Source organism: Chlamydotis macqueenii, chromosome 4 (genome assembly GCF_036417535.1).
Source record: "Chlamydotis macqueenii isolate bChlMac1 chromosome 4, bChlMac1.mat, whole genome shotgun sequence".
NCBI classification, from domain to species: Eukaryota; Metazoa; Chordata; class Aves; order Otidiformes; family Otididae; genus Chlamydotis; species Chlamydotis macqueenii.
The window spans coordinates 4,718,427-4,730,682 of NC_141559.1; the positions used below are offsets into that span (position 1 = coordinate 4,718,427).

The 12,256-nt window shown below is 43.9% G+C and overlaps 1 protein-coding gene across 1 annotated transcript; it reads left to right on the forward strand.

Moving 5' to 3' along the window:
- Window positions 1–2,235: 2,235 nt before the first annotated feature.
- On the forward strand, window positions 2,236–4,252 carry LOC147600780 (growth-regulated alpha protein-like). The gene is made up of 4 exons (XM_086747189.1): window positions 2,236–2,293; window positions 2,421–2,547; window positions 2,632–2,715; window positions 3,155–4,252. The coding sequence occupies exons 1-4, from the start codon at window positions 2,236–2,238 to the stop codon at window positions 3,171–3,173; spliced, it is 288 nt and encodes a 95-aa protein (XP_086603315.1). The 3' UTR covers window positions 3,174–4,252.
- Window positions 4,253–12,256: the final 8,004 nt, after the last annotated feature.

The following is a 12,256-nucleotide window of genomic DNA, read 5'->3' on the forward strand; positions in this document are numbered from 1 at the left end:
CAAGGTGTTGATCACTCTCTAACAGAGAAATCCTTTTCCTCCATGAGATGGGCCCTTAACGTATGATCCGTAGGAATCTTCTAAGAGCTCAGCCACTGTTGCCCTCCATGAATTGCTCAAAAAAAACAGGTAAAATGCAGGTCAGCCCCAATATCTGGTCTACTTAAAGTGACAACTGAAGTCAGCAGTGAAAAGCCAGCTTAATCTAAGTCGCCACTGACATCAGTGCGCTGAGGACCTCACGCAACAAGGGAAGTCTTTATCCTGAAACCTAAGACGAGTGACTGCATTCAGAACCAGGCTGCTAAAGCGCTGGTGCTTTCCAAAACACAAAGCCTGTTTGCATAGTACATTGCTGCAAAAAGAAAAACAAACTGATAGCATAGGAAAGATTTTCCCAAATAAACAAAAGCTAGCACATAATGCCATATCTTCTAAACAGCCACAAGCCAGGAAATGTTAGTTTATATAGTGGGCAGGCAGCAAGGGGAACCTGAAATATGGGGAGAAAAAAGTCAGAAAATAGTTCACAGAGACCATATTCCTTACATTTTAAAGCTAGTCTGTGTCTTTATGATCCTATTGCATCTGGCACACCTAGCATATCACTTCAGATTCTACTCTGAATATTTTTGTGGTGGACAAACAGGATTCTCAGCATGAAAATGTCATTTTTCCCTTGGCACCTTGTAAGGAAATGTCACAGTAATAGGCTGGGTTGTAGGTGAGTTTTGGTGTTGTGGAGCAAGGACTAGTATCCAGACTAGCATTTGATAGCTGGTGCTTACCTATTGATCTAGAACCTGTAGTTCTTTCAGAAAACTCATGAGCAAGGCAGAAGGAATTACAGATGGGTAGGAATTAGGTACCTGCTCCCGACCCTTTGGCAGACCGGGCATGATGAGATGCAGGCACTTTGGAGAGAAATACAAACCCCTGTTGCTCTGAGATCTTCCCCTCCTGGTTACATTAGTGCTTCCAAAACTTCCTGCATGCTGGCAAAAGTGAGAAATAGCCAAGTGCCCCAAGGCTTGCAGATCTGATGGACCTCGAGCCACAGAGACTGTGTTGGCAATGCCCAAATCAGTGAGTTCACACCCAGCTCCAAGAGGAGAAAAGTCAGATCATTTACGTCAAGGCAGTCAAATTGATTGGCGTACGGGGAAACATCTGATGGACTAATTGTGAACACAAACTTATCTGTGTTCTTGCTTCTCTCTTCCTGGGGATACTTTGCAATTAAGCAGAGAGTTGATTCACAAGCTTGCAGACACTGCATTAATAAATCAGTCTGTGTTGTCATTTCCCCTTGCCCAAGTTAAAAGAAAGGAGGTGTGCATTGCCTAATATCAAATTGGTTCTTTTACTACTGAGAACAAGGGAAAAAAATAACACAACCACTACATCTTCGAAAAGAACTTAGGGGAAAAATATTAATCACTCTTCACTGTCCCAGAAAGCACAACAGCAGCCCAAAGAAAAGCTGGAAGACTGAAATAAAGCCATGCATGATCTCCAAAGACCAGGAAGAGAGGGTGGGATGCCTGCAGCACCTCCGGACTGTGCCTGCTGCTCAAAGGCATCCCTGCCTCCTCTGGCAGACTTTAAGCCTTGACATCTTTCCGGTTGGCTAGAAAGGGCCCCTACCACTCACTTTTTTGCATAACATTCGGGGCTCTCTACTTTTCAGCTAACAACTAAATCCATCATTAAATTACTCTGTGCTTGCCAGAGAAACCCAGGTGCTAAAATCAAATGTGAACGCATCCCTAGATGCAGAAGACAAAGGATTTTATGTCTCAGTTTCCACTAGCATCTTTCAGGCTTACAAAGGTCAAGAAAACTTGGGCTGGCCTAAATTTAACCTCCAAATTCTGGTGTCTGAACGACAGTTCCCACCGCTGGCTCCCTGGCACTGTCGTGCTCCCCGGTAAGCGAAGCAGGCCGAAACAGAGCCCTCCCGCCAGAAGCAGTGGGGCAGGGAGAGGGGCCGGGGCACGGAAAGGACGCCGCACCCCGTTCATGCACCTTGCAGGCTGCTGGCTGCCGGGCGGTGCTGTGCCGGCCTGGCAGGTCACAGGCAGGGAAGAGGGTGAGCAGCGGCCGCCCAAGGATGTCCACTGGGGACAGAAAGATGCGTGACGGCGTGTGAATCACGTTCCTCCTGCCTGACAGCTCCCGGCGGGAGATAAAAGCACCACGGCCGCGGGGGCCGCACCGACGGCTGCCGCAGCCATGAGCCCACACCTCCGCCTCCTCCTCCTCCTCCTCCTGGCCGCCGCTCTCTGCCAGGGTAAGCGGCTGCGGAGTCGGCCGGGCTGAGCCGGGGGCTCCGGCCCGTCGGCGGCCGGCGCCCCCAGCGCCAGGGCCCGGGGCTGAGGCGGGGCTCCCCCCGCTCCCTTCCTCTCTCCCTCCCGCAGGCGCGCCGCCGGCCGGGGAGCTGCGCTGCCGCTGCGTGCGGGCCGTGTCCGAGGTGATCCCGCCGCGGCGCCTGGCCCGCCTGGAGCTGCTCGCCGAGGGCCCGCACTGCGCCGTGCCCGAGGTCATGTAAGTGCCCGGCCCGGGCCCTCACCCCGGCCCCGGCCCCGGCCCGCACCCGGGCCCGGCCTTAGCCGCTCCCTCGCCCCGCAGAGCCACGACGAAGCGCGGACAGACGGTCTGCCTGAGCCCCTCCGCGCCGTGGGTCCAGCTGCTGGTCGCCAAGCTCCTCCGCAGGTACTGGCTGCGGGGGCGGGATGCTTTCCCTGCGGGGATGGGGACGTGGTGCACAGCAGCCGCCGCCAAGGCGAGCCCTTTGGGAGGCCAAGCTTTGCTTTTGGCTGGGTTTGAAACCAGGGTGGGTGTCACAGAAACAACAAGCCACATTTGGCCATTGATTTGTATGGGGAAATCTTTTTAGTTATGCCACAAACTTGGTCAAGAAGTGGCTTCTTTGTTGGGAAGAGAAAACCCCACACATCAGGTAGAATATTCACAGCAAATGCCTGATTAAAAGCAAATCTTGCCGCGGTACAGGCCAGTGTGGTCCACCAGCAGGCTCAGGTGTCTTTTTCCAAAGACACACCTCCTGTGGGACCTACTGTCTGGCGCGTGGAAGAAGACTTCAGGAAAGATTTCCTGACTGGCTTTATAACTTGAATTCTGCCTGTTGCAGTTCACATAAGCAGCTCTGAGGGAAGGAACATCTCCACATGAAGCTACCTGTGCTTGCCAGAAGACACCAGGAGATGGACGCTGGAGAAGATAATAGCGTGACTCTCGAGTTCTGATGAGTTTGTAGACGAGCTGTTCTATGCCTAATCCCTCTAAGACTCTCCCCTCTCCTCATATTTATTATTGCCTATTCCCACATATGTATTTATTGACTGAGCTAAAGTGATTGAATCCATTTGATAAGACAACGTCGGCTTTGCTAGGCACCTCTCAGCGACCTTGCTGCACTTCTCACAATTTGAGTAGCACAATCTTTGTGCAAGCGCTTTCCCTCCAAATACCATTTGCCAACAAGTTCTTACAAATAGCATTGCTATGCAAAAAGAAGATGGGTCCATCGGAGACCGTTGTGCTGATGCCCGCAGACAGTCTGATACACAGAGGTTTGGGGGGGCAGTGTTGATGATAGTGGGTGATCCTTTTGTTAGGAACAACAGGATCTCGAAGTTTGAGTGCTGCCTGGAACTTAACATTTTAGTGTCCGTTGTGGGTTACACGGGAATAGAAACGGGTGGAAGCAAGCGCAGTACTGAGCTGCCGTGCTCAGTCTGTTGCCTCGGGTGCCTAAACGAGCCTTGGGCTCAGTATGTTTTGCTACATCTTTTCCCCACTATAAGTTACTCACTCACATTGTAGAATGCCTAGGATTTTTCCCCCAAGATACTGCACAATGAAATTACAGAAAGCTTGCTCCTGAAGTCTCACTCTGTTCAGGACTTATGACAGTTTAAGAATTTCCGTGAAATTGTGGGGTTTCATGCCGAGAATGTTTTGATTTCTAACAAGGTAATGTTGAGGTTGGTTTGTTTGTTTTTAAATGAGTTTACATTTAATTGTTTTGTATTTATACACAAGATGTAAAGGAACAGTAAATGTTCTGAAGAGGCTTAGATATTGTATGTCTACTTGTATGACAGACTGTCATAATTCATGTAGAACAAGTAATTTTCCTTATTCTGCTTTAGAAAAAAATATTTCTATAAAAAGGTGGATTTATCACAAAGTTATAATGTAGTGAAATATAATGCAATAAAAATCTTTTCTCATTGAAAAATATACTGGGTTTTTTGGTGAATTCCACGTTAAGATGGACCTGTGTACCTCCCTCACTCTGGCTAGCTGGGAAGCTTCTTCCACAGCGGTGATGTCAGCTTTACTGCAGACACGCAGGAAAAAAAGTGTCACCTGTTACCTCACCATTCAATGAAACCTCACGGCTCTAGGCAGTTTCTGATGAGGCTCTTCCAGACGCTGAAGCAAGTGTACTGGATTTCCCAGTTCTCCAAGTAGAACAAGAAGTTCCCAAAAAGGAAGCACAATGACAAATGACCTCAGCTTTCTTCTGGCTCACCTCCTGTCTCACCAACTGAGGCTGCAGAACCAGAGTTGCACTTGGCTTCTCCTTCCTTCCCTCTCTCCCTCCTACCTCTACCATCCAGCACTTTTTCAGTCATTCGAACTCCACTACAGAAATCATAGAATCATTGAGGCTGGAAAAGACCCTTAAGATCATCAAGTCCACCCATTAACCTAACAATGGCAAGTCCAACACTAAACTGTGTCCGCAAGCACCACATCTACATGTCGTTTAAATCCCTCCAGGGATGGTGACTCCACTACCTCCCTGGGCAGTATGTTCCAGTGCTTGACAACCCTTTTGGTTAATAACTCTCCTAATATCCAATCTAAACCTCCCCAAATGCATGCCTCTCTCCAAGACAGGACCAATGCAGTTCCCATTTCCAGCAGCCCTCGTTATTATGCTGAAACCATCTACCCTCCTCACCGTCGTTCCATTGATGCCGTTTGTCACTATATGCCTAGAGCCCAACCTTGCTGGTTTTGCAGAGGTTTTTCCTGTTCATTGAGGAATTCCACAGATACTCCTCTGCTGGTTTCAGGGCACAAGTCCCATTCCAGTATTAGAATTTATTCCTTGCCTTGCACCCTAGTTGTTCTCCTTTAAGGACAAGCTTGAGATCATAAATTTTCAGGTGGTGGTAGCAAGCTCACTGGGCTGTGGATACCCGACCAGGAGGTGCAAGTTCCTCCACTGATGACAAAACCGCAAATATTACTTTGTCGCAGAAGTGTACAGATACAGCAGAGCAGCCCTGCAGTTGAAGCCTGCTGAGAATGCAAAAAACATGCGCCTCCACGTTATTTACAAAGGACTGAAGTAAAACTCTATGCAAATTAACATGTGGACCAAAGCTGAAAGGTTCTTTTGCAGGAAATGTTAGGAACTTCTCAGAAAGACATACATACATACACAGAACAAGTCTTTTATCCTGGTCCTTGGAAGTAGCCAGTGATACTTTTCTGCCGTCAACTGTGGACTTCACAGAAACCCTAAAGTCTTCCATTGTTCTATGAAATAGCCTCAGTTGTGAAAATACTCTTAGAACTCTAAAATGGCAAGCTTTACTGAATATTTCTGAAAGCAAATGCTTTTCTAAATACATACTTTAGAAAAAATGTCCTTACTTGTGCCTTTGATTTAATAGTCCAAAATACTTGAAATAAGATAGTTTGTAATATTTTTACCTATTTTTTTCAGTAACTTTCCAAAATTACCAACGTTTTAGTAATTTCATGAAATTACTAAATTTCAATTTCACCATATGCAAGGACACACACAAACCCACAAATACCCGCTCACTTTGTGAGCTACCACTCACTTGCATGACAACGCAAAATGGTTCTGTATCATTGACTGGACAGAATTGAGTGCCTCAGTTTCAGGAATCCTTTCTGAATATAATCTTTTAGATATATCAAAATCACCAGCAATTAATTACAAGAGAAGGCAGGGCTGGACTAGGGTGGAAAGCAGTGTGCAGTGTGCATGTCTGGTCACAGGCCAGGAGACAGTGACCAGCGGTATGGCAAATGCATGCTCTTTTTTTTTTAGTATAGATCTGAATTTTCCTCTCAGGAGAGACACCTAGAAAGAAGTGGGAAGAAGAGATCTGAAAAAAAGAAATGTATTCAATAGGGTTAAATGCAAGAGCATAATAAGAGGCAGTCTTTTTCTGCTGAACGGAGTTGCAAGAAGGAATTGAATTGTCCTTGACTGAGAAGAACAGAGTAAAACCAAAGAGGGTGAAGGGCGTAGAATGGAGCATGGGGAGATGGTGGTTTTTCCCAGTGTTTCCACAGCTGGGTTTTTGTGTGTGTGTGGTGTTGCACAAGTAACTCAAATCCTCACTAAACAAACTCATGAACCACACCTTATTATGGGAGTAGTTGGAATGACAAAGTTAAAGCATAGCTTGAAGTGCTTTCTGAAACACTGCCTAATATTCAGAGATGTTGAAAACTCAAACCTTCTTAAAATCTTTTTTTTTTTTTTAATATTATTACACAGTATGGTTAAATGCAAGAGGTCAGGAGCTGTTTTCTGGACATCAGAGAACGTGACATGGCATGTCTCGTCCATATATTGAAAGTCTCTTTTCCTACAGACAAGTGTGTCCTCAGCCACACGAAGACTCCCTGCTTTGCTCTGGCCATAAATTTCCTGTGCATTATATGGGATAGCGGATAAGTATAAGTAAGAGAATCTTAAAGATTATTATCTTAATGTCATAATGCTCCGACTTCCTCATCCTATCCAAATAACACAATTACCTAGATTTTTGCCAGCGTTCTATTATTAAGTTGATTCTGTCTTGTATTTCAGCACTGAGAGAAAATTAAACAAGTACTGAGCTATAAATGACAACAACCACTGAAGCTTCATACCTCTCTCACTGCTTTAACCAGCATGTTATTCCCTCTCTATGTTTTCTTGGAATTAAGAAGGAATCACAACAAGCAGAATGGCTCCAACTCACTGCTCAAGTTTCAGGTGTTTCATCTCAGCTCGTCTCAAGCTGTTTCATCTCAGATTTTCCCACTGCTTATTCTGGTTGTGGCAAAAGGCAGGAGTGAGACTAATTCCATCTGTATGTACATGTGCATGAGAAGCAAATCCTGGAGTACAGCAGTGTCAGCAGTCCCATGTGGGTGTGAAGACACAGTGGAGTTGGTTTTCAGTTCACCCGATTCTCTCTTTAATGGGCAACTTCCCTGGTAAGAAAATTAAATTTATTTTCCTTTGCATTACAATCCTTCTGCAATACGGTTTAGCTGAACAGAATGTTTTCAAGGTGTGTAGGACTTCTGTACTCACACTGTCTTTGACATAGCAGGTCAAAAAAAATATATTCACAGAGTGTCAGAGTGAGCCTATTTCTTGTCTCCTATTATTCTTCTGCTAGTGGAGATTCACTGACATTGGTGAACTTGTCCCTTAAATATTCTGAGAAAAATGAGATTACAACCAGGGCCTGAGAAGTGACAGCCTGTAATTACTGTGTGGTATATTGCATTGCTATCACTTTTTGTGCTGCATTTATGATAACAGGCCCTGAGATGAAAGCTTGGCATATTCAACGTAGTTTGGCTCAATCTATTTCTAATCAACAGCCATCTGTTAGGGATCTTTCCTGAGAAGCATGAGGGTAGAAAAAAACAAACTCTGCTGGGAAAGTCCAAAAAGTATTTTGCGGGCAGACAGTATGGCAAGTTGAGGGGTCTGGAATGCTTCCAAATTTCAGCACTATGTGGATGCATGCTCCTCCTGCGTCCTGGCTTCACATTGGGATGACACATATCTGCAGTCTCTCCTGAGCCAGAACAGAGCTGGATGTGGCCAACATCCAGGCTGGACAACTGGCTAACAGGACGCTTGTGTCATTACACACACCTGCAGTGAAGCCCTGGCACTGCTTTTGGGAATCTCATTTCCCATAGGTGGATGATCATATAAAGGTACAAGAACTAGCACAGGCTGAGGTAACGGGGTTTGCTGTTTGGTCTTCAGGGACGTCAAGACTACCCACAGTGAGACAGGACTGATGAACTGACTGGGATTTTGGGTCCTGCAGCCCTGCTCATCTCAGTCTGAGTGTCCATGTGCTCCACATCCATCTATCTGGAGCTTGTCTTTGCGTCTTGTTGATACTGCCCTCAAAGTACTGAATTTCCTCTTTCAAATACATTCCACAGGTCAACTGTCAGGAATATCAAGCTGAAGATGCAGCTTGCCTTAATAGGAAAATGGACAAATGTGAGAGTTGTGACTGAACATTTCAACCTGTGATATCTGTCTTGAAAACAGGAAGATACCCCAGTGTCTGCAGTGGGTGGAGCTGGGAAAGCCCTGGGATTCATGGCTTGTGATCTTGGATAACTTCTGTCCCCTCTCTGGTGCTCTGTGCTCCATCTCTAAAGCTGGGATAATTATTTTTTTTTTTGCATCACCAGGGAAATGTGGATCTGGAAGGTCTGTCAGGCAACAGCAAATTCAGTCCATAGACCTCAGTGCTGTACAATGTGTGGCATGATTTAATCAAACTCCACCCCAAAGCTTGTTGGGTTTCTTGCTCCTAGTACTTAGCTAGAGTTGCTTCCTCAGAGGCTTCCACACCTTTCCTACCATCTCGATTAAGCTTCTAAGCTGAATATAGTCATGGCTTTTTCACATCAGGTACCAGTGTAGAATTTGAGCCCAAACAGCTTTCACCTCCAGGATGTATTCATGAAGAGCAGCTGTCTGCCTCTTCAGCTAGCTTTTTCTTCCTCTCATAAGACAGGAGCCCCACACCTCCAGTAGCCTTTCATTACACCTGATGTCGTGGGATGCCAAAATAATTGTAGTAGTAACAGGAACTTATAAATTGTTACCTGTGCCAAGTCCGCAGATCTCAAATGCCCTGTTCCTGCTCAGTGAAGGTACTACTACCTTCAACCCGTGCAGAGCAATCCATTTATACCTTGAGGCATGAACTTCTGATCCCTTCTGCTTTCTCTAATTAATTTTTTCATTGTTTGTTTCAGTTGAAGACATTATAAGCTTTCCTTTCCTTCCCTCATAGAGATAATGGTGGCAGCAGAGCTGCGGTGTCACTGCATCCAGACTGTCACAAGATTAATGTTGCCAAAGCACCTGGCCAACGTAGAAATCATTCCAAAGGGCCCACACTGCGACGCTGTGGTAATAATGTGAGTAAAGTCAGCAGGTAAGAGAAGTTATGCCTTATGAATGCTGAAGAGTTGGCAGCCCTTAAGCTTATAATTGGCAGCCTTTTCTGCGTCCTGACCTCCACAGGTACCAGTATTAACTAAAGTGAAATATTCGTTCCACTGCAGAGCAACACTGAAGAACAGCCAACACATCTGTTTAGATGCCCAGGCCAAATGGGTGAAGATGATAATTAACAGGGTTCTACCCAGGTAACTGCCAGGATTACCCAGTAACTGGAATTATTCCATCAAAGGGCATGTTTTCGCCAGTATAAACATCAATGTGTGCAATCTTCAGCGCTCTTTCTCTGAGACCCGTTTGAGTAGTGCAGGGATAGGAAACATGAGGACGAGATGTAACTGATCTTCGGAGAAGGCAGAAACAAGGCCTACCTGACATATCTCAGTAATTTCAAACAAACAAACAAACAGTTATGTGTCATGCTTTCCAAAGAAGTATATTGATGCAGGGTTCATCAGGGTTGTGTTCAGCAATGTTTGGGCTCTCTCGAGGAACAGGCTTGGAAGCAATAGAGAATTGCTGCTTAGCGTTGCCCTACACCAGCTGGTCTGCCCAAGAGACAGGGTGATCATTAGGACAAGCTTCTCGTGTGTCTGTATCTCCTGGGAGATAAGTTACACTCAATAGCTACCCAGGCAAACTTACTCTAGAATAGTTTTAAATGACATCCCCTAGTGCAAATTAAACAAACATTCGACTGAAAAGAAACAAAAAAGAAAATAATCTTTTTATTTTCCACTAAAAGTGAACCTGGTTTTGTCTGGTTTTGATGTTTGTAAATTGATCTCACTGTTTTGTGCCTGCTGTAATTCATTACAATATCTGTATTACAGTTCATCCAAGAAACAGCATCAGTAAAGGAAACAGAGGCATCTCTGCAAGCAAAAGAAAGCTGCACAGAAATACGATTAGCCTTTACACGTCTGCAGGGTCAGGGGATTCATAATTTCACTCTAGCTTTCTCTGTCCTCACTGCTCTCCACGCACAGACTGTTCATCTGCAAAAGGAAACTGCTGGGCTCAATAGGCTGTCACAACACTAGCAGACTCCCGTATTTTATGTCAAAATTTTACACGGTGCTTAACTGCAATGGCATTTAAAACAATATCCTAACCAAACCCTAGCCTTGCACTGGTCAGCAGGAAACACCCGCACAGATTTAGAAAGATGAAGGATTTGGCATTCACTGAACTGGTAGTTATACCAAATAATCTCTCTGTTTCATGCTGAAGGACGATGAAGTACAGGAATATCTAGTCTAGTTTAAGAGGGCTGTAGTTTTCAAAGTAAAGAAATATTAACCAAAGGAGATTCTTACTGAAAGAAGAAATAAACATAAAAAGGAAAAGAAAGGAAAAAAAGGAATGTCTCGATATCAATAAAAACCTTGGTTAGAGGCAGTATGGTCAATGAAGTGAAGCAAATGCTGTAAGATTTCAGTGTTTAAAAACTTTTTTTTTTTGTCTTATGCATATTAAATATATCTCTATCCTTAAAACCGCAGAGTCATAGTAATTCTGTTTTAGTCACCAAACTATCAATGTCACAAGGACTCTTCCATAAAAAAAAGGTTTTTAGAAGCTATCAATTCAACTTTTCATAAATGAAGTGTAAAGAAAATGTGTGTGAAATATCTTTAATGTTTTCAAACATGCTTAGAGTTTTGCCACCTGCAAACCATTGTTTGGGTTCATTCATAGTGCACCAGGGGCTAAAAAGTAAATAAAAATTTACAAGAGGTACAACAAGACTGTAGGTAATGTTCTGAAATGCTATGTCTGCTTTTACAGGGAAATTAACTAGATTGTAAATTTGTTTTCAGTAATGATAGTTTTGCTAAAATACATTTCCTTTCCCTTGAAATAACATATTTGAATACTACCTTGTTTTCAAAATTAAAAGCGTCCATTCCCCAACTGAACTCGGGTGCATTTTTGGTTTTTATGTATGCAAACAATCATGACATCGTCATTGAATACTAACACTGTAGGTCTCCAAACACATTTGAGAGATGATGTCTCAGCTGTGTAGCAGGAGGGGCTATTTAAGGAGTACTTGACTACTCAATAAATGAAAGAACAAACCAAATGAAGCCAAACCAAACCACATTTGCCATTAAGATCTTACCCTTACAGACAACCGAAAAAGTAAGTATTTTCTGAAGGAAGATTTTTTTCCAAATATATTGAAACAGGTGATGATTTAGTCAATTAACTAGAAACAAAACTGTTGATCCTTTTATCAACGTTTGGATTAAAAGAGTATTGCTTTCAGTTTTAACTAAAATAAGGTAGCTTATTTGATCGGTTTACTTTGCCAAGAGCACACTCATACCAAGTTTGTACTAGGAGCGCATATCCACCTTACAGTAGGAGCTGATAATGAAAAATGTCGCATAGCACAAATAGGTTTGTAGTATCCAAGTTTCAAAGGACATGGGAGGTGATCTGGCTAACTGTGGGAGGGAGGGAGAAGGAAGGACATCTGCAGAGTAGCACAACATCAAGTTCAGAGGAAAATAACACAGATAATAAGAGTTATAGAATGAGAAACAAGTAAGCAGAAAAGGTCTTTTTGTCCTGGAAAAGAGGTGACAGAGGGAACATGACGAAATTCTGTAATGTTGTAAATGGCATGCTGATGGAGAACAAGGAATGAATGGTCACTGATTCCAATCTAAAAGAAAAACAGAGCAAAAAATGAAGGTAGCAGGTGGCAGGTTCAGCAGAAACTAAAGGAATGTGTTCTTCTCAAAACAAATAATTAAACTGTAATTCTTTGCTACACCTATTTGTGGATATTAAATGCTTCCAGGGGTTCAGGCAGTGAGTAGCCAAATTAACAAGAGACAATCCTGTAAGGCGTATTTCACACAAAGATGCTGTCTTTGGCTCAACAAGTCCCTCAACTTCAAATTCCTGACATTTGGAAAAATGTAAAGTATCTTT

What these genes read in the sequence shown, in the direction of transcription:
- LOC147600780 (XM_086747189.1), top strand. Translation starts at nt 2,236, where the DNA reads ATGAGCCCACACCTCCGCCTCCTCCTCCTCCTCCTCCTGGCCGCCGCT. An exon ending in GGCCGCCGCTCTCTGCCAGG is followed by an intron (nt 2,294 to 2,420) that starts GTAAGCGGCTGC and finishes TCCCTCCCGCAG; the next exon opens with GCGCGCCGCCGGCCGGGGAG. An exon ending in TGCGCCGTGCCCGAGGTCAT is followed by an intron (nt 2,548 to 2,631) that starts GTAAGTGCCCGG and finishes CTCGCCCCGCAG; the next exon opens with AGCCACGACGAAGCGCGGAC.